The sequence below is a fragment of the Strongylocentrotus purpuratus genome, unplaced genomic scaffold (genome assembly GCF_000002235.5).
Source record: "Strongylocentrotus purpuratus isolate Spur 01 unplaced genomic scaffold, Spur_5.0 spur5_scaffold_8, whole genome shotgun sequence".
Taxonomy (NCBI): domain Eukaryota; kingdom Metazoa; phylum Echinodermata; class Echinoidea; order Camarodonta; family Strongylocentrotidae; genus Strongylocentrotus; species Strongylocentrotus purpuratus.
The window spans coordinates 30,213,767-30,236,883 of record NW_022145614.1 but is presented as its reverse complement, the minus strand read 5'-3'; the positions used below and the strand labels follow the sequence as shown (position 1 = coordinate 30,236,883).

The 23,117-nt window shown below is 37.2% G+C and overlaps 1 protein-coding gene across 1 annotated transcript; it reads left to right on the top strand.

The window, feature by feature from the left end:
- Positions 1-3,730: 3,730 nt before the first annotated feature.
- Positions 3,731-16,746, top strand: LOC100889829. Its single transcript, XM_030976009.1, has 8 exons — positions 3,731-4,073; positions 8,848-9,118; positions 10,966-11,149; positions 12,028-12,160; positions 12,943-13,231; positions 13,788-14,002; positions 14,424-14,728; positions 15,071-16,746. Exons 2-8 carry the CDS (start codon positions 8,857-8,859, stop codon positions 15,972-15,974), a joined length of 2,292 nt encoding a protein of 763 aa, XP_030831869.1. The 5' UTR covers positions 3,731-4,073; positions 8,848-8,856; the 3' UTR covers positions 15,975-16,746.
- The last annotated feature ends 6,371 nt before the right edge of the window (positions 16,747-23,117 follow it).

Sequence of the window (23,117 nt, the reverse complement as noted above, 5' to 3'; positions counted from 1 at the left end):
GATTATACACAACAAATTGGTATAATTAAACTATGAAGAGTATTACTGACATGAATCTGCGTGTGATGGTGACAGAGAGACAGCCAGTATTATGTATAAGTAGAGAGAGAAAGAGAGAGAGAGACCACGAGGGAAGGGGTATCCTGTGTAAAAAAAAAAGAGACAGAGAGACATAGAAACACAGCGTGAGAGAGAGAGAGAGAGAGAGAGAGAGAGAGAGAGAGAGAGAGAGAGAGAGAGAGAGAGAGAGAGGGGGGGGGGGGACAGACATACAGGCTGACAGACAGACAAGGGTAATTTATATGAAGCACAATTAGGTTGATGGCGAAAGCTTAAATCTTAAATAGATCTATGCCTCTATGGACAGCAATAATTGACAAGGATAATATTTTTTTTTTAACCGAGGCCTGTTATATGCTTGTCTTGATCAAATGTATAGAAATAAAGAAATCAAAAGGCATCAACCGGGGACATCAACTCCATACGAATTTGGCTTATTGAAATTCAGTATTTAAAAAAAAAAGTCCTCCCCAAAAAGTCAAAGAAACAAATTGATAAACGTTTCAGTGCAAATTAAATCGGGCGACTTTGAAATTAAAGATCATAGTGGGATTATAGTGAGATAAAAAAATTCTCCGTTTTTAATTTTTGTCGCAAATGCACAGCAATTGAAAGAAATATATCGATAATTTTAATCACAAATACTTCGTAAAGTTGCACTTTAAGACATGTTTTCGTTTGACTCGATCGTTTCCTATAATGAGAAGAATGATTATAAATCTGCTGTAAGCCTTTAACGATGATGGCCAAAATCATGATCGTGTAAATTTTGTCATTCTTAGTACAAATTAAGAATCCTTACGTTGTAGATGTTCTGTCAGCAATGAGGCTAAACAAAGATCACCAAGTTCCACGATTTCAAAGGCGAAATACGTTTGAAGCTCCGCCAAAAACTTTATATAAGGCTTACAAAAAAAAAGGTTGTTTTGCCTTTTAGGTGCCAAAACATGATGGGTCGATCGGTCGGATTTTTTTTGTTAAAGTCGACCGTAGATTTCAAGATTTTGGGTTCGGTCTCAAAGGGCAATACAACATTTTTTGTAAAGGCCTAATGGCGGTTGCCTTTTTTGAAATCATTTTTCTTTTTTACGAATTTATTCCTCAGCAAACACTATTTTCGCGTGTGGATTTCATGAAAATTAACAAAAATCCCTACACTCTTACTCACTCCTCAATTGGCTGCCTCCTTTCTCGCATATCCATCGCGGGCCCCTTCTTTTACGAGACGGCACATCAGTATAATCCTCTTTAGATCCGCTCTACCACTACACCACGGTGTCGTGCGCAAAATTCTGCAACGTAACAATATAAGGTATACGCGAAGGCATTGTTTCGTCATGGTCAATGTGATCCAGTTACTCGTTGCTGATTGGTTAAAAGTTTTATTGCGTCACGTCTTTCTCTTTGGAAACCACGCTCTGTATACAGAGATCTTAACCACAACAAATCGTACACTTTCTGATTTATCGTGCAGTGGAGAACAGATAGTGTTTTCATTTTTCATTTATTTTTACATGTGTAGCCTCCTCCGAATTTCCTAAAGCGAATTTGAAGCAGTTTTGCTTAAAATTCAATTTTCTTTGCTATTTACTAAATTACTAACAATATCATCTGATTAGATTTTAAGGTGAGTAAAAGAATGAGATGCATTAAAAAAAAATGATAAAACCAAACATGCAATCATCACCTATAGTCAAGTACATATACACTCACACCATCACACGCATTAACATTATAGCAATAAAACGTTGACTCCCGAAATAGGGGGTAGTGACCACTCGTTTTTTTTTTTTTGTTGTTGTTGTTTTTTTTTGGTGCTCAGCGAGGAGGAAGGAGGGAAAGTGTCCATTTTTTAAACTCATCATCCACCCCCCTTGAGCACAGGGAAGGGGGCCCGTCTTCTTTTTTAACAAAAAAGGGTAAAACAATTTTGTATAATCTGCCAAACACGGTGGAAAACACGACACCAGTTTCCCAATAAACAGTTTTTTTTCCTCATTACATTCTATAAAATAGACAACACCAAAAATAAAAATAAAACCTAACCATATAGAAAAATGAATAATTTTGTTCGGATTTTTCTTTTTGGTTCTGTTAACGAGATCGATAGAGTGATGATGGTTTCAATGATGATGAAGTGAAGGACGATGGTGATAATGGTGATGATAGTGATGATGATAATGATGGTGATGATTGTTATGATGATGGTGATAACGGTGATGTGATGATGATGGTAATAATGATTATGATGGGGATGATTGTGATGTTGATGACGATGATGATAATGGTGATGATAATAATAGTCATGGTGATGATTGTGATAATGGTTGTGATGACGATGGTGAAGATTGTGATGGTGATGATGATGGTGATGAAGGGCAGATTGCTACTCGGAAGACTCGAGGGCCCGTGCCGAATGTATAGCATTAATTTAGTTGGCAAGGAAATGGCGATGGGTGTCGGCCACACCCAAATTTCACACCCAAAGTACTCATCCTAACTTCTTTAGGCAATTGAAATGTGTTGAGTCGTAAAACATCAGTTTCAATTTTTTAAATCATAATTCACGGCGAGAGGGGGAACCCTTCATCAATGCATGAAACCCGCTCTACACCCACCTCATGATGGCGGTGTCATCCATCTGTTTTCTTCAAAACTAAGATCCGTTTGTGGGTCTGGTCGTGTGGAAGGGGGAGAACATTCACGCAAACCTGTCCTCGTCTCTATATTAACAGTGTATTATTGATTGATTGATTTTTTGTCTTTCTCTTTTACTTTAAAACGGTATAAGAACTAATACCTGTGGATCACAACTCTTTTTTTTTTATATAGCTGGGAGGGGGACCCTTCACGCAAACCTACCCCCCATCTATATATCCAGTGTCTTATTGATTGATTGATTTTTTTCTTTCTCTTTTCCTTTATATATAACTTTATAAGAACAACAACTTGTGCGTCATTACTAGCCCGGGGATTTGTTTTCTTCTCACTATAAGTTGTCTCGGGAAAATGCATTGTCTAAGAAAAAAATATACAACATTTGGAATGTAAATTATACCAAATCTGAAGTTGAAGGTGAGATTGGTTGGAACAAAGTACACATGGCCTAGATCACCAAGATAGTTGGCTTGATTATTGTGCAAAGTAAAATACGAAGTCTCTACCTGTATAGTGCAATTAAGAAATAAAGTTGTAAGAGATCGTTCAGTATAAGATATCGGCCTATATCAAAACTTGTCTATCTGACTGTTGGTATTTTTCATGTGATGTTTCTTTTAAGTTTAATTGCAAATGCGCATGATCATTAGGGAATCGCAATACAATAAAAGTCTGCTGATATGGGTTCCTATTAAAATGTTTAGGAGTGTACCTTCAATGTTGAATTACAAAAAGCCTTAGACATTTTACAATAAACCGATCAAATCATATAACGGCATGGAAATAATTCTTTTTCTCCTTCTACAAGCAAATCAATACGAGTACGACAATAATACATTATCTATCCCGCAAGCAATTATATATCCACTCCTGTACTATTGATTTGGTATCTAACTGTTTAGCAACGCGCTATTGTATTCAGCGTGCCTACGAGCTCTGTGGGGGGAATTGTACGGGTTAGAGCTTGAAGAACCGATTTTATATTTGTTCACTCGCGGTCTAGCTGTGTCATTTTAAACAGCACGCCTATTGTTGAAACGTATAGTGCTTGTATTTACATTGTCTGATCTTGTGTTTGAAGTGTGCGGGAACTCTACTGTAATATAAAATGGTTCGAAGTTCGGTCTGTCATCGTTATGGGAACTAAGCAAGTTGAACTTGACTACAGCTAGTGCTATGTAATTGCACGTAACGGGGTGAATATATACCGACCTGTTGGCAAATATATATTTCATATAATACTCGGCTACGAGTGGCAGTATGTGAGGATTATAATGATATCTCCGAGAGTTCTTGACAGCTTGTAGCTTCACGTTGCCAAGCACTGAACGTCTGCTTGAGCGCTTAGATAGCAGGTGTGTATAACGGTATTATTTTACGGATTATGGACCGTTATGTTACATTACTGTAGGCATGTTATTGTACGGCCGTTGATGTGAATATTAAATATATTATGTTACTTGTAGTCGTATTATATCGGCTGCATAATTTACTCCATTTGCCTATTTTAGCCCAAAAAACATTATGTATTTAGCTGAAATGTAGCTGTACGTGATATGCTTGAAGTTGAGCATAATAATGTCCGCTTAATATTGATTTCACTATGATTACGTTAAATGTAATTGAGCTAAACTATTGTTGAGCGTTCATAGTTTAGTTACGAGGTGTTCATATTTCTTTTTCTATCATATACTATAGTACTAAAATTCATCATTGTAACTGCAAATGGGCATTTCTACAAGCTACAATACCTATTCAGTACTGTCTATAATCACTTATGCTGCGAATTATGGAACCCCAAAATATAAAATTCCTTTTTTACTTTAGCAAGTAACCCAAGTTTCCAGAAGTAAGAGTTGTATATTTCCTTTTAAGAAATAAATAGATTATGCCAGTTATGATCTGTATAGCTATCTTGATAACCAATTACCTTCGTTCATTTTGTTCAATAATGATCAAGGTGGGATTTGAAAAGGTTGATATCAAATAAGCAATTGCTGAACACATATTTTAAGAGCATATTCCACTTGTCTGTTTTTTTTAAAAGAGTGGATTCCACTCCAAACGAAGAACGTATGACTACCCAAAATGTTCAGTTTACTCTATACTATCTCTCTCCCTCGATGTATTTCTCTCTTCATCTCTCCCTCTCTTTCTCTCTCTCTCTCTCTCTCTATCTACCCATATCTATCCATCTACCTATATATATATATATATCTATTTATCAATCTATCTGTCCTACCCCATTTTATTTCTTATTCTCTTCTATCATTAGCAGTAACAGATTACTTTTTGTTTTATTTCTTTCTTTTTTTGTCTCAGTCTATGTGTATTCCGTTTATGTAATTTAATTAAATGAACCTACACGCAACAAGGCAAGCTTTTACGGAGGTTTACTCTTCTTTTTCGCATGTAATGATTAACAGAATATCCTTTCATGTCATCAATTACTATGATTCAGGATTAGTTACTTCCATATTACTTCAAGAATTGTTTGTGAAATGCATTATGCTTTTTTAATTTTCATAGAAATAAAAGCATCCAGTCAATCAATCAAAGTGGATTTCCAATTTTGTATATAGTAAGCAGAACTACGGTCTTTTCTATCATGTTCAAGAGATTCAGTTGGTAGATAAGGACAATTAGGATGGGTACAAAAATATTAAAAGCTCCAGCAAGTTTTATCGATCCAGTCTTCGACACCCATGGTCTTATTTTTTTTTTACTCTTTCATTGTTGTATAAGATTGTAATCTCCTCATCCCATTGAACTTTGAATAGAACCACTTGAGATCATTGCCAATTTCAACAATCAATATCTAAATCAATAGTGAGACCCTAACGACGCAAACTTAATGATAACAAACATATCGCATATCATCAAATTAAAGATTCGTAAATAATAATATGCATGCAGTAATGAATGATTAATGTACTAGATCTTCCTTCCTTGAAATGATATCAAAAGGATACGTATTCGAGGAGGATCTAGGATTTGCAATTTTGTGAAAGGGGGGGGGGGGTCGGAAGAACATAGCAAACAAGCATGAATGAATGGAATGTTAAAATATATCACATCATTTTGGGGGTATACAATTTGAAAATGGATGCAAAACCATAACAACTAAAGGGCACCTATACTTATGGTACACTAATTAAGAGTTTTCAAAGTTAATATATAGGCCGGTTGTGCCCCTCCCCTATAATTATCTGCCAGTATACACAAAGGCAAAGCTATGTGAGTTTGAAGACAGACGGAAATAATCTCTTACACAATCATGTAATACGTTAAATGGCTTCTTTTACATGTAACATGGTTTCTTTTTGATGGACCGTTAACTTCACTTTTCTTGTCTCTTCCTATATATCATGACAAGTCTCATCGCAGCGAGTTGTAAACAACATGCGAAATACCACTGAGATCTTAGTATCAAATGACTAGTTTCGATTCCATTTAGATTATGTTCCCCATGTATTCAGATGTGTACACATCTACCGTAAGCCCCTGTATAGAGAGATGAACTATTGCATTCACATGTTACCATGGTTACGAGTTATAGGCATATTGGATATCTATAATCTAAATGCAACTGCATTTTGGTGTGTCGGCTATGCCCCTTTATGCGGGTGTTCACTAAGTGTATTTGTGGTAGAAAGATAGACCTAGTACATGGACATTTATAAATACATCTCCTTGCCATGATTTCTGTTTTTTAATTTCTATTTCAAAGTGAAAATTACAGTCATATCATGAAATAGGGGCCTATAAATACAATCATAGAGTAGCTCTATTATAATATAATTATACCCTATCCTATTCAGTTTATAGTTTGAAGACGAGTTGAAGCATTGTAAGATTGCACTGTATATAATAGGGTACGCAAAATAAAATTGTGGATTTATTTCTTTTCTTTTCTCTTTGGTTTACTTTTACCCAAAGTTAAGAGTTTCTATCATGTATCAACAACAAAAAAAATATTTCTCTATGATACCACGTACCAGAGCTGACAAGTTCTTGTCAACTCAACGACGTCGTTATGTTATATAAACGTACCTGATTATCTTAAATTGTGCCACGAACTAATAAACTATCATACAACTTGGCCAGTTTGATGTCATTCGTATGATAACATGCCTGAAGTAGGTGGGGTTGTGGTGATCTTTTAGTTGCTAATGGGTAAATGGGGTTAACTTGAGAGATGTTTAGTAATACAAAATCGAAGATATAGTAACGAATGCAGATGTACTTAAGCTTTTCGTTTTGCACAGAGTAAATTGGAAGAATGAACAGAAAGCCGAAATATTATATTGTCTGATTTCGGCTTTCTGTTTCTAAAAGCTTAGATATACATATCTGTATGTGTTGCTATTCTTAAGTAGAAGTTTCAACCCAAATCATATAAATGTAGATTTAATTTATATTTCGAGGTCTTTGTTGATTAGAAGGAAAAAATTGAAATCGAATCTCCACATTAATCATAATTTTGTAATAGAGAAAATATGCAAATTCTGGGCATGATGATTGATGTTTATGTTTTGAAATTGATAATATCAATGCTTATAAATCGAATGTAAGCCCAATGTTATGCTTGATAATGCATATGCAATGCATTGCTTCATGGTAAACATAAGCTTGCATTATATTTTGTTACTCTCTTTAGTCATTACAATTTACGTTTTAGATATATACTTTCCTATTTTTTCTCACTTTACGCCTAAGAATATATCCCTCTTGAGAACAAAGGGGTCAGTTTGGTTCTTTTGGTTGTTTTTATTGCTGTTTTTCCCCATGTAAAAGAACAAAGGATAATATTTCAAAATACATTCGAAGTGAATTTTATTTGGACCTGAATAGCTGTTCGATTATCCATATACTGCTTTGTGCCAGGACCCAGAGATTATTAGCAAAACAATGAACACAAAACCATTTTCGACACAACGGTCGTCCTGTACAACGGTCGTGTTTTTGTTTGTTAAGCAACATGATTTCAGTTATCTTGACATTTGACAGATTCGTCTTGCATGGACACGATCAGAAATCGGTCTTAGAAAGGAAAAAAAAAATCAATATCCCCATTCCATTTCTCCACAGAATCAAAACACAAGTTATAAATTGAATAATACCTGACACTTTCAATCAATATCAACCGGCCTTGTCTCAAAGTTTGAGGTTTAGTTGGGTTTGGTGTCCATTATACTGACCTTACATTAGACAATGGTATCTATAATTGGACTCAAGTGACAAACTTAAGATGTAAAATGGAATGTGGTTTCGTCTGTCAGAGACCAACATCGTGTATATTAGGTCACCATCATCTGCAGCAACCGCAGATCTTGCAAGAAGAGTGGCTCTCGTCACGTCTTCTCGTTTGGTGCTGCAGAAGTCTAGTGCTTTAATGAGTACTGTTGTCGGCTTTTGTCGAGTTGAAAAAACATGGACACTTTGCTTCTCTTAAGGAAACTTCTTCCCGGAAATTAAATAGAAGAAGTAGGGTTAAAGAGCTGACTTCGTAATATCTCATGTATGGTGCTGAAGTACAAAAACATATTTGAGCAGATGTCATGTTTATAGTTTCATCATCTTCAGCAACCGCACAACTTGGTAGAACAGCGCATCACGTCCTTAACTTTGCTTCTGCCGAAGTAGTGCTTTTAGCGAATCCTCCGCAGATGCTTTATTATATTGACGAAGACAAAAAGAGGAAAATCTCTTCTGGAAGGCTGAAAGTACTAACCTCTGAATATTTTGTGTGTTTTTGGTTAGTATCTGTGATCTTATAGACAGTTTGATCTGTATTGTATTCTGTGGTAAATTAAACTGACATTACCATGACATCGACTGACTATGTATACCACCTAAGGTTATTATCTTTTTAATGGTCAGACTCTTCAAGCCTTTTTTTGCCCTCAAAATCTTTAAGACGGATGAATATAGTCTGATGTTTTGCAATACTATAATTATGGGAGTACAAGTTTTTACTTAACTGCTTAGAAACCAATGCAAGTATAATTTTGAATGTAAATAGGCAGCGATAAGTAATGCGTTTAAGCAGCGACTTGGCTTCAAACCCAGGACCTCCATCTACCACTTCTCCATGTAGTAACATATTGTATTCTCATCATCTTGCAGAGTTTCCACATGCCGCACCTAGTGCCCACCATGAAGAAGGTCGGCGTCCGGGATGCCAGCGGCAGGTTCATCGACACGTTTGACCTGATGTTGCAGCTGCCCTGGGGAGCTCTCACCACCGTGGTCGTTCACCATGACATGGCCATCCACCAGCTCAAGTCCGCCATCGAGTTCTCGGTCGGTCTCCCATGCGACCTCCTGACGCTGGGATACAAGCGCCATGCTTCCCTTGCCGATAATATGACTCTCAGGGAGATGAGATTGATACCAGGTATAAAATATATGATATATATATTTTGATTTTTAAATAGGTCTTTGAAATTAAATTGAAGTAAAGAAATAAAGGGGTTTCGCCCTGGGGGGGGGGGGGGGTGGGGTGCTGATGAAACCTCGAAACCCCTACCCATTTTTAAGGGTCGATTTGGCGGATTTTTTTTTCTCGAAGTAAAGCCCATTTTGTGGACCCATATTTAGGGGTATTTCTGTTGAAAGTGGGACCCATGTTTAAGAATTTGTGTGTGAAAAATTTACCCAAACGTGGCACCCCCCGTATGTCTTAATATATGAGTACCCCCCCCCCCCCACCCCCTTTTTTTTTTTTTTTGGTCTCAAAATTTCAAAATTTGACATTTTTCTTCGTTGGGGGGGGGGGGGGGTAAGGTCATCTTATTTAGGTTAGCCGTGGGGATTTTTTTTTTTTTTTTTTAATAATAAAAAACAAAACAAAAAACAAAAACAAACAAACAAAGGGGGGGTTTAGGTTTTTTTAGGGGGGTTTACATACATTAAAATACCAAAGGGGGGGGGGGGGGGTTTGAACCCCCAACCCCCCCCCCCCCCCTGCGTACGCCCCTGGTAACATGTATATTCTACTTTGATGTTTTCGGAACAAACATTATGTTAAGAGCAAGTTAGGGACATCACTTGGAAAAAACAAGGGAAACGCTCTCGGCGGTCTCGCCTGCATAACGCAATTCAATATGATAAACCAGAACGTTAATGACGTAGCGCTCATCCGCATCTCACTGATTCTCGCAACAACAAATATCGTAAATTTTATGTGGTACACTTTTGAACTGGTCAAAAAATAAAAATTTGATGCCCTGGAAGGTACATAATTTCATTTCATTTGCATAAAGTACCATAAATAATCAATAGAGCAAAATCTCACAATTCTGTGTAGAAGTTTAGTGTTCCAAATTTAGCTCTACGATATAAAGCAAACCAAATCAAAATCGGTCTAGAAATGAAGGAGAAGAAGCCTTTTTTGTGATTTCGAATAAATTTGCATAAATTAGCATAGATAATGAATTTCACGATTCTGTGTAGAAATTTTAAATCCCCCTCCTAGCCCTATCATATGAAACAATCAGAATCAAAATCGGTTGAAAAATAACGAAGAAGAAGCATTTTGAAAATCTTGATGTTGATGCCACAACATAGTCTAAGTTTGTTGACCTTAAATGACCTTTGACCTTAACTTAGTGACCTGAAATTCTACTAACATGATTGGGGAGACTTGATAACCCTATAGTCCAAGTTTCATTGACTAAGAACTTATACTTTCAAAATTATATCAAAAATTCAAAAACTTAACCTTAGGTTAAGTTTTCAATGATGATGCTACAACATAGTCCAAGTCTGTTGACCTGAAATGACCTTTGACCTTGACTTTGTGATCTGAAATTCTACTCACATGATTGGGGATACTTGATTACCCTATAGTCAAAGTTTCATTGACTAAGAACTTATACTTTCAAAATTATATCAAAAATTCAAAAACTTAACCTTAGGTTAAGTTTTTGATGTTGACGCCGCCGCCGCCGTCGCCGTCGCCGTCGCCGTCGCCGCCGTCACCGGAAAAGCGGCGCCTATGTCTCGCTTTTTTGCTACGCAGGCGAGACAAAAAGGAAAGGAAGCGTTTGATTTTGCTTCACATTTTTAGGCCATAATTGGAGTGACAGAATTACATGTTCCTTAATTTTCTGGCTATCAAATGAGAAATTAATTTTTCAGCTCTATTCATCTGTGGCTATATTTTATTCTTTTGAAGGCAAATGAAATTAGAGCAAAGACTTACAATAACAATGGTTTTATTCGTGTTGCTATATTTTGTAGGGGATCGTATCAGTGTCATCCTCGAATATGGATTTGAAGAGCTGGTATCTGGCGCTGTATCGGGGAACACTCAGGTGATCATCAACGACATCAAGAGACACTGGAACGAAGACGATGTCGAAAGAAGACGAATGGTGGTCATGTTCATTGCTGCACATCGAGGGTATCATTACCTAATTGATAAGTAGGTACACCTTGTGCAAGCAAGCTGGATATATAGACTGTTTTCTTTTTTCACTCACTTTGGACATCCGTAATTTCCAAACCAACTGTGCATCATACATGGGTGTTGATCCGTAACTGATACCTATTCATCAGGGGGGATGATCTATTCATTCATCCCCCCCTGATGAATAGGTATTACGTAAGGATCGACACCCATGGCATCATAGATTCTTTAACTTACAATTACTCTCCCATGCATTGTATCCAGATCATTTTAAATTAATAGGGGAGGAATTTTGGGGCAAGATACTGGCAAGTTTGCTGGAAAATTCCCCCAAAAGACAAAAGAAGGGGTTCTCAATTTTCAATTTGCCTACAAAAGCTAAAAATTAAAATTTTACTGACAGCTGTTAGAGACTTTTCCGAACGTTACATTGAATTGAGGTATCGGACATTATAGTGGTTGTTTAAAGGTAAAGACCAGTTTTAGAAACGCCCTCTCTCAAAAATGAAATGGAAGCTCCTATTATCAATCATGTGAAAGAATATATTTTGACTAACACGTGATGATAGAAATTTTGCCGAGAAACCGCCTACTAATTGATATATTTGGTAAATTATTATATCTATTTGGACCTGATAGATATCTATTTGGACCTGATAGATATCGCGCACGTGTCGCGTAGTCATCTTTCTGTGTACAGTGATTGTAACTTTACCAAGACTGGGCCAAATTTCTTATCAGTTTGATGATTCCAGAACCTTGCAGTACACACCAATACTTATATGCTAGATGATCAACCTTTTTTGATCGATTCCACAACGTTTCTTTCACAATGCAATCGCATGACCATAACTGGTCTTTATCTTTAACAACATTACCATGTTGATTTACAGGATGCTAACTGATGGTGCTCATCCGGACTCGGTGACACCTTCAGGTCGCACGGCTCTTCACATTGCATGTGCTTTGGGGAATGGTGGGTGTATAGATACCCTCCTACAACATGGAGCTAACACTACCCTCAAGGTAAATGATATGCCTTAATCAGTTCAAGAACAGTCTTGTGAATCTTTGGTCAACTTGGAAATTCCCATGTGTGGAATATTAATAATAATAATACTCAGTTTTTATATAGCGCTTATTAGAATTACTAGGCATTTCCAAGCTTGGAGATTATTACCCCGGCTTTAGCTGTGCTGCCATTGCGGCACTCTAGCATTTCAAAGAATTAATTCCTGCCAGGTACCCATTTACATCACCTGGGTTGAGTGTGGCAAATGTAGATCAATGTCTTGCAAAAGGACATTAGTGCCGCGGCGGGTCTCGAACCGCGGACTTTGTGATCGACAGTCCGGCACCTCTACACCTCAATGGATACGTCACCCGAAACAAATTACGAGAATATCATTTTAGGGATCTATTTTAAAGTTTTTGGGGATTTTCATATCAGCTTCTTCCAGCTACATGAAAATAATAATTTCCCATAACAAAACGAAAGTTCGTGGAAAAGTTATATTGCCTCCCTAGTTAGTGACGTTATTCAGGATATATAGTTAGTTAGATTTTTTTTTAGTGATTGATGCCGCATAGATATTTTAACATGACGTGATTTTTATGGCTTTTGTTAGGGTTGAGTGGGTCTGGCAATTTTAATAATATTGTTTTGTAATCGGCGAGATGTTTCTTTATGTTCTAGTGGTATTTTGAAACCGTGGAATGTTAAAAGCGCTAAAAATGCAAATATACATGATCACTTTTTAACATGTTTAAAGAGCCTCTTATATCTTTCCCATTTTGCATCTTTTAAGGATGCGAATAACAAGACTCCAACTCAATTAGCCTTCAGTTGCGGCCAGCAGGAAGCTGAACGAAGAATGGTCTTGTACGAGAGGGCTCGATCCCGTCAAACCAGACGTCTAAGTAAGCACGATGATTGGCTGCAAACCTTACCGACGAATAAAGAAATTCCGTCATCAACCACCGCCTCATCCTCATCGTCGTCATGGTCTCGTTCACCGAGGTTCCCCGTCTCTCGTCTAGCGAGGAGCGTCACGCCGACACTAGCCTTACAGGAGTTATCACTATCTCCGGCACCAGGTAGGCCTGCAGAAACTTTTTTTTTCATTCTTCATTCTTCATTGAAGACTGTAAGAGATGTGGAGCAATAATATGATCTTTTACACCTTTTACACCGATCATAATTATCAACATCACTTTCCGCAAAAAAAGTGGCTCTGATTCGAAACAGTCAGTTGTAGGCCAAGACAGAGAGCTAACCACACGTGGGGTGTTTCACAAAGATCCTAAGTTGAACTTATCTCTAAGTTGGACTTAACAATTATGGAAAGCCGTTAGCGTCTTTGAAAATATTTTGTAAAAGTTATTTTAAAAGGCATAAAATGTTGATTCAAATCATTTATATCTTCTATTATCAAGGAGATTTCATGTTCTTGATGTGGAATTTATAAAAAGGTTAAAATACTTGATTTTTCGCTTTTCAATATATTCTTTTTTTAAGGCTGCGAATGGCTTTCCACGATATTAAGTCCAATTTAGAGTCAAGTTCGACTTAGGATCTTTGTGAAACACCCCCCAGTAGACCAAATTTAGACCATCTCCTTAGACTCACTTTGACCACTTTTATTCCATAAAGGTCCAGAGTTGATGGTGAAGTCACTGGGTGGAGCGATAGAGACGAAAAAAGCCTTCAACAAGTTTTCTGTTCGGAGGTTGACCCAAGCCGACCTTGAAGGATTCAGCCAGAGCAGTGAGAGCAGTGATGATTCGGAGCCCGCCAAAGAAGAAGATCTGCCGACCTTCGATGACCATGAGTCCAACCATGCTGGTGACAAGGACGAAGATAATGTGGTAAGCGTCCTAAACATGGATCCATAAAACTGAAAGAAGATCAATTTGATAGTAGTATTAAAGGTATAGTCTTGACGGGAGTACTGTAGGCTTATGATCTTTGTTTTGTTCGCAGAAATTGATGTATACTTTTACAAATAAGTAAACATCGGTACTTTCAGAAGAATTGCTGCAAATCCACTCCATGTCTATAAGTTCATAGATACGGGAAATCATCATAATATTTCAGTCAGTCTCTGAGTGTTTTTAAAGGTGTGAAACGGAATACTGTTAAGGGTCGATATTTAATTTGCAAATGTTTTACGACTAGAAGATCTCATTCTGAACTTGCAAAATCTTTAAAATTCTCATTCATTACAGTGAGTGTAAGGTTACAGATTGTCATCACAATATTCCAAACTTCATATGATCATCTTTACAGATGCTCGATACCATACCAACGTCGAGTCCGGACGACACCCTTTCCACAGTCACCATGCTGTCGTTAACACCTTCGCCCCGGCCACCGGCCATACGACCGCCACATGTTCTTCCTTCAAGGACGACGGCATGGCAACAAGAAACACGGAAAGTCCGCTTCGAAGACCCAACGAAAGCCCGATTCGAAGACCCAACGAAAGCCGCAAATACAACCCCGTCTGAGAGGCCAAGAGCACGTTCGGCTCCGCCCAGGAGATCAGTGAACATGTTGTCTCTAGTATTGGACTCAGAATCAACACATCGAAGGTAATACGATGAAACTAAACTTACTGTCGAGATCTTTAAAATTACCCTATAGTGATAGTCTAATCAAAGTGATATGTGTATCACTAAAGAACCATTGAGCATGAGGAACTTTCGATAAAGATCAATGCCCACTTTATTCATCACGATACTAGGCCAACGTAACGTCCTATTAAATCTATAGCTCTTGAACAAATTTGTTTTCACGCAAGCTTTACAAGTCCTCATAAAGCAGATCTTATTAATACAACAAAGCTTTATACATTTTGTGATGTTTATTTTGAGTAAATTCATTTTACATTTGATTGAACCACTGACAATATTTCTATGTTCTATTATTTGCAGCACTGACAATGGGCCAGACTCTGGATTGGGTCTCAGCGGTGGAGACAGTGAGCAGCTATCCCACATCAGCAATGGAATAAAGTGCAATATACCTATCACCCCTCCTCGCAACAAACCACGAGCATCGTCAGCAAGACTTCGAAGCCCGCGGTACAACCCCCGACACCCTAATGACCGCTATGGTCGGGACGAAATATTGGACACGAGAAAGATCAAAGATATTCAGGCATCCTTAGAATTAAGCGTCGGTCTGCGTGAGACCACCGATCAACCGCTTCTGTCAAACGGTCAAAGAAAGGCCACACCGGAAGAGAATAATGAAGCCTTTGATAATTGGTTGGGAGGGAAGGTACAGGGCGCGAAAGACAGGAAACTCTTGAACAATGTCCAGAAGATGTTGGATGAAGCATTTGGTAGAGCAGATGAGGAGATTAAAAGACAAGAGGAGAAGCGACCAAAGATAACTGGACAATCTTATGAGGATTGGAAGAAACAGAAAGATGAAGAGATACGGAACAAGAAAAAGGTGGTATTGGAGAAGCGAAGGCAGCAGGAAGAAGCGCGAAGACTTCAAGCATCCATTGATGCTGAGAATGAACTCCTAATTAAGGCGTGGATCGCTCAAAAGGGTGAAACGGAGAAGAAAAAGAAGCTGAACGAAATGAAAGAAAAGAAAGAAAAACAGAGGAAAGTGGCCGAACAACAGATCGCGGCAGAGAGTGCCTTCAGCAAATGGAGACTCAACAAGGAATGGGAGGAGCTCGTCAGGTTAAGAGAAGGGAAAGAATTCTTTGATCCTGCTTTAAAGGCAACCAGAGCGAGTGTAAAACGATCAGCAAGAAAGCGAATGCAATCTGGAGGACGTAGATCTAGTAACAAGACGAACTTGAAATATGGCTCGTAGGAATTAGATGATCGTGCCGACATTCTCTTCAATCATCGACCTTTAAACCTTGCCAAATCTTATTTCACCGTGCAGTGCCTTTCGTTAAATGTGAATCACATTGCATCTGACATGTGTTTTATGTAATATATTTTGGTACATCTATCCCGATAATCATTCCATTTGGATGCAATATAGATGATTAAATTTTAAAGATGCAATCTTATTTTATGGTGTGTTGCACAACACAGTGTTTTTTTACAACAGAATGTCTATATGGTTAGATCTGGTCTAATTCTCTTATAATTTGACAGCCTAGATGTATGGCGACAGCAAAACATTTTCTATGCACATGGCCTCTCAATGAAGAATACACACATGACAGAAAAAAAATTGTTGTGAGTGTAATATAACATGTTGCAAAGAGCTTTTCAGATCTCATTCTTAAACTAGTGCTAAGCGATTGTATTATTATAATTTGTGATTTAGACCATTATTCTGGGATTCGATCTTACTGCCAAAGGATTAGTAATTTATATGTGTTTTGTTGAGCACGGGTAAAGAGTTCACTTCGTTATGGACATTTGTAGTATAGGTGAAAGAATTACACTTCGACTGAAAACCTAAAATAATTATGTTACAAGACAATGCTCTAAATTGATCCTTCCTCTTCCTTTCCTTGTTATCTTTCTTCTTCTTCTTCGTCTTCATCTCCTCATCGTCCTGCTGTTCAAAAGCCTCCATAGACCGAGGAGTCACCTCTCTCTCTCTCTCCCTCTCTCTCTCTTTCTCTCTCTCCCCCTCTCTGTCTCTCTCTCTCTCTCACACACACACACACACACACACACACACACCCAAACCTGTCTGTAAAGGCTACCTAATTAGGGAAACCTGGAACGTGGCCACTGTATAGACAGGTTCTATATAACACAATTCTTTCTCGAGGAAAGACAAATGAATGACCACTATAACCAGGTGTGTTTTATACAGAGGTAGTTATTAAGACAGGTTTGAGTGTATTTACTTTGAAATAAAACATGTTATCAATATTTTAACTGCAATCTCTGTGATGATGCATAATGTTTGCAATAAAGATTCTTTAAGAAAGTCAATAAGTTACTTCATTTCTGTCTCATTGCTAATTTTGTCGATGTCCATATATCTCGTCAATTTGACTTTATTCATTTATTTTCCCCCGACCCCCTTTGATGTCGATTCCTTACATTCACAATGAAACTACAAACATCTTTGTCTGATGTACCAACAAAAGTAATGGAAAACTATATTCAAAAGTAAAAGTGTACAAAATATTTTCTGTATCCATTCATTTCTGCCGCTCGCCCCAAACAACATTTTTATTCCATACTCCCTTGGTCCACTTAATTTGACCATCTCCTTTAGTTTTAGAAAGCCAAACTATTTGTTCATTTTTACACAGAAAACGTGGTACATACATATTCCTGAAGACAAAAAAATTGATGTCGGTCGGTAAATTTTTGGTGGTCCACCTCCCCCCTCCTCCCACACGCACACACGCACAAACTCAAATAACCTGGACACGCTACCGCCCTTTTCCCCAGCATTCTTCCAGGGCCAAGCCCCCCTTCCATACCAGGATGGTGAAAAAAATAAACGTACTATAAATCCTAATGCCCTAGCTTAAGAATGTGAATTCCATCCATAACTCATTCCCAAAACAGTTTCAACAAAACTTCAAGAACAAATAAAATAACATAAAGAATGATTAAATAAATAAATGAATGAATTTATTGATAAATAAATATCATATTATACATGTATTCATAAAGACACTATTAAGATAGATATTATCATGACATAAAGTGATAGGTAAGTAATAAACAAATGGAATTAATTTTTGCTTATATATGAAAGCCACAGTCACTGCCGGTTCCGTTTAACCCTAATGAGGCCGGAGGAGGGCCCACAATGGTATCAGAAACCCTCCAAATACCCCGGCCTCGTTAGGGTTAAGAGAGGGGTAGGCCTACGTTTGATATAATGGCTTTCATTTTCCGGAGATTGGAAGGGTCGTCATGCGCCCGAAATGTATTCTTTGGGCCCCAAAGAAGACATTTTATTTTAGGAAAAAATAATACAAATCCTGATCGTGATGCGAATTCGAAGTTAATAAATTTATATATACATCTTTTAGTGTCACAGAAAAAGTTGGCAAGCATTTGATGAATTTGTGTATGCCCGTTGATAAAATAACAGTAAATTTAAGCAAATATTTGATAACAAGAAAAATACATGAACACAAATAATATTAATGCATTAGTCACCTTGACATGAACTAAATAAAAATGAAATGCCAAATCAACACTAAATCTTATGTTCTTTAATTAGCTCCCTCTCAAGGTCAAGATATTAATTTATCTATAAAACAATGTTTCTTGACTAAAATCGACCGATTGGCTCTTCCCGATAATTCCCGTTTGGAAATTATATATCACAACTGCATATTCTGAGATTTTCATGGTCGCAGTTACCATGGTATGGCCGTAGGCGCTATTTGAAATTTACCAATATATTACTGGGAACACCGGTACATCTTGTAATTCAATTTTTCTCGAATGCAGAAGTGTTCTAGGGACTAAATTTTGTAGTGCTTATAATTCATCCACAGGGGCATCAAAATATATCAAAATGGTAAAAGATCACTATCCAGCCAATTTTCAAAATTTCCCCAAACTTTTATTACCTTTAAGAGTCAGTTTATGTTTATTGCACTTTATATTGGGGCGGGTAATAAATTGCGCCTTTCCCCACTTTCTCTATCTTTTTTTTTTGCGCTTCTCTTTTTTTTTTACACGCTTCAAAATAATACCGCCCATGGCACATACCCCCTCTGCCACCGAAGACACGCCACTAACTGGGAAAACCCAAACACAATAACATAAAACAAGTTTATTTTGTAAGCAAGCGTCGGCATTTCGTTAATTTGAAGTGTGGAATTGGGCTAGGACAAATTATTGATCGTGTAGTGAGTAGTCCAGTAGATGGTACCATATATACCATGTACATGACCTGGAAAAGTACATTTTTTGTTGTTGATTTGTGTTCTAGATGGGTATTGAATTAAATTCAACTTGGTTGCCAGCTTGGCAACCTTGGGCAACTTTTTAATAGCCATATTAGCACAATCATCTATTGGATTAAGATTAGCAACATTATTACATATTGCACATAATATATGCTAATTAGATTATTATGCTAATTAGGCTAATATACTACATCTACATGGAAAATCTTCTCATGAATTAATTATTAGTCTTTCAAAAGTGATTTACAATGTTGTATTGCACCATTCTTAGGCTTTATAGATAAACAATGACAATGAAGCCCATATTGTATGCTTATTAGCTCATTATGCTAAATATGCTATTTAAGACAATTGCATTACTTGGAATCGAAAACTGGTGTCATAAATGAGTTCCTCGTCATAGAAAACCCTTGAAAAGTCGTATTATCCATGTTTTCAGCCTGAGATTAGCAACATTATTACATATTGCACATAATGCTAATTATGATTATGCTAGTATGGCTATTACAAAAGTTGCCCAAGGTTGCCAAGCTGGCAACCAAGCTGAATTTACTTCAATACCCATCTAGAACACAAATTAAAAAAAAAACAACCTTGTACTTAACAACTTTTCCAGGTCTGAAAAACTTCTAAAGGAGCCGTAAATCCTCAACCAGTGTAATGAGAAGACAATTGTTTGTAACCGTTAAGAAAATAACTGAAAAGAGGAGGGAAATCATGCTGATTCACCAACATAGACAGAATAAACAAAATGATCGCACCTAAAGAACCTGTGAGGTATAGACTACAACGCCTACGCATGTGGAAATCCCCAGTCTTCTTGAAATACATATTCATACACGTCGTCTGAAAAAGAACAAACAATAATGTTCCCAACTCATTGTTGACGTAGCGAGTAGCAATATTTTGGGGCACGGTTATTAACCATACAGATGGCAACGGTTACGTTTTGTAGGTTGGAACTGTCCTTACTTACGTGCTTTATTTAAAAGTTCTTCATGGATCTCATAATAATTACTTCGCTATTACAAACGAGTTATCATTGTTATTATCATCATCATGAACATCTTCATCATCATTATTTTTATTATTACTCCTGGACTTTTTATCATTAATATAATCAGGTGAACTGTAGAAAAGAGAACTTGATTTGGGATTGAAACTAAAAACTCACGTTGTACGCTCTGCTGTCATGTCATGAGTGCTTACTTTACGGATGTTTGGTTTCACAAATTGATTCAACATTTTTGCATAGTCTCATATACACATTTCCGTGTAAAGTGCAATTAGTGCCTTTCAACAAGACTGAGTCAATTTCCTATTATTTTTATGAGTTTAAAATCTCAAAGTAAGCATTAATGTCTATGGGCGCGTTCATGCTTGATTTTGAAGGCAGAATGAGCGATTTGTAACGATCATCGTAAACGCTCATCGTAATCGCAGTTCCACGGTGCACTGTTCATGCTCACTTCTCCAGGCAATTCTCCTTGGGTGGCCTTCAGCTGGATTCGCAAACCTGTGTGCGCATGCTACGTAGACCCACTAGAGGTCAGTGCGTTCACCCCATTTAAACGCGTTTACAAATTGTAAACGCATCTTTTTGTGAGTTTACGATCGGCGATCGTGATCGCCGTTTTTCGGTGATTCTACAAAAGTGAGCATGAACGCAATCGTGTTTTAAACTAAACGCGTAACAGATGCCTGATTCTGGCCGTCAAAATCAAGCATGAACGCGCCCTATGTGATACAGAATCAATATTTTCCACTCGCTTCCAGGTTACAATGCAACTTAAAATGGCTTTTGTTTACCTCTTTATACTCATTGTGAGAATATGAATTATTCTTGATAGATAAAGTTTATATATTCTCATAATTTTATTCATTAAACTTAAGACTCAGAGAATTTGATAAATAAAGTTCCGAGAAGGTATAAACTTTATATATAAAGTATAAACCATGCAGATTGTCACAAGCATTTCATGAAAAGAGGCAAGAAAATATCATTCCAACTCACAGGTAACCCTGTAAATTCGCCATTTATACTGGTATACACCCAGATACAGTGACCTTTGTCATCATTAAGGGAAAGTCCACCCTGAAATTAAGTTAGTTTTAATAGGAGTAGAAAAATGAGAGAAACAAGTCAGTGAAAGTTTGAGCAAATTCCGATTAAAAATAAGGAAGTTAGGATTTTTGAAGTTGTGATCAATCAAACACAAATTGGCAACTCTATGACGTATCATGCGAGCTCAACTTCCATTTGCTCAGTACCAAAAAAATCTAAAATTTTCATTTTCCCTCCAGAAAAATTTCAACCGTACATGCACCCTAAATATAATGATTGCAAATATGTTTCTATACTCCCCCTGCAAGGAACAAATATATATTCCATCATCAATTTTATGGAATATTATGCACAAAGCAAATGAAGGAGAGCTCGTATAATAAGTCACAGAGTTGCCAATTTGTATTTGACTGATCACAACTTCAATAATTCATAACTTTCTTATTTTCATTCAGAATTTGCTCAAACTTTCACTCACCTGATTTTCTTATTATTCTGCCTCTATCGAAACAAACTTATTTTGGGGGTGGACTTTCCCTTTAACATTTTATTTCTTTACACACGTTTACTTCCTCCTCCATATTCCATGCCATACACACCGATGCAGCATTGCAACATACAAGACCAAACCTAGCTGTTTTCGATACACACAAATGTGGGAATTCCCATAGCGCGGGGGAAGAGCGTGACAATGACAATGGTTTTATTATTTCTTTAACGGCCCCTTCTGGGGCATGGAAGAAATACAGTTGAATAGTACAAATAGAATGTTCTACAATGATATTCATATTAAGACACAGAACGAGGGCGGACGAGCGTCATGTTGCAAACCTAGTCTCCCCAAGCCCCATGGGTTTTCACATAGATTGATTTGATTGATTGATTGGTTGCTTTTATTCATATTTTATTCAAAAATAACAAAGCATGATACATGTTACAAAACATTTCTTAAGATAATACATGTATGGAAGTAAAACAATACGGAATCATAGTAATTAATAACATGAAAGAAAGAAATGTTCTATCTATCTCTCTATCTATCAGGCTAGTTCATCCAGACGTTGGACAAAGCCCTCCTCATAACATTTCCATTTTCTTCTGTCTCTAGCTGTCCTAGTCCAAGCGGCCGTTCCCATGTATGATGTTAGCTCATCTCTCCATCTTCTCTTCTGCCTTCCTCTTCTTCTCTTTCCCACCCTTGGTTGCCATTCTGTTAAACGATTTGTCCATCTATTGTCCTGAAGTCTTGCTACATGCCCAGCCCATCTCCACTTAGATTCTCTGACTTTCTCCATGATGTCTTTAACCTTTGTTTTTTGGCGTATATGACTTTGTGAAATGTTCTGTAAATCATTAAATAGCCTACGCGGAAAAGAAAGTGAATCTACTTAAAAGCTAGGCTTGTTTCGTGTAGGTTCACTGACTTAAACTACTGACCTAATAGGGAATAGGGAATTTTTAGATTTGGACGTCGACATAGTGGGATGCTACGTGTGACATCCTTTTAAGACAATGTCACAAGAGTGATTGAGAATGCTACACATAGCAAAATATATATTTTAAAGTGAAATAAAAATACCTTACACCTTACCACATCCAACAACGCGATTAACTTACAACTATTGATAATTCAAGTAAGATTACAAAAAAGACTACATGCAGGAATCAAACTCAATATAAGATATCTTTGAGAATGGAGTGTGAAATGATGGACAAAACATTATATTGCTAACAGCTCAGTAGGGCCTATAGCTGCCTGTATTGTGTTACCTCAAAAGAAGGGATGCAAATGAGTCTCCACGAAAGGGTTCCCTCACAAAAACGATCTTGTAAAATGATTAAGAGGGATTGCAAGAAATTCATCCAAAAAGGTGCAATACCAAGCAACGCCAAAAAAATGCCACACAGTGTTGTGCAAAAATCAATGATACCGATTGAAGTTGATGAGCATGTAACTATTATGTGGACAAAATTGTGAATATCTTATCCAATATTTCTCGATTTAAAGTTAGGATAATGATTACCCTCTTTTTCG

What these genes read in the sequence shown, in the direction of transcription:
- LOC100889829 (XM_030976009.1), top strand. Translation starts at nt 8,857, where the DNA reads ATGCCGCACCTAGTGCCCACCATGAAGAAGGTCGGCGTCCGGGATGCC. An exon ending in TATCATTACCTAATTGATAA is followed by an intron (nt 11,150 to 12,027) that starts GTAGGTACACCT and finishes GTTGATTTACAG; the next exon opens with GATGCTAACTGATGGTGCTC. An exon ending in ACAAGGACGAAGATAATGTG is followed by an intron (nt 14,003 to 14,423) that starts GTAAGCGTCCTA and finishes TCATCTTTACAG; the next exon opens with ATGCTCGATACCATACCAAC.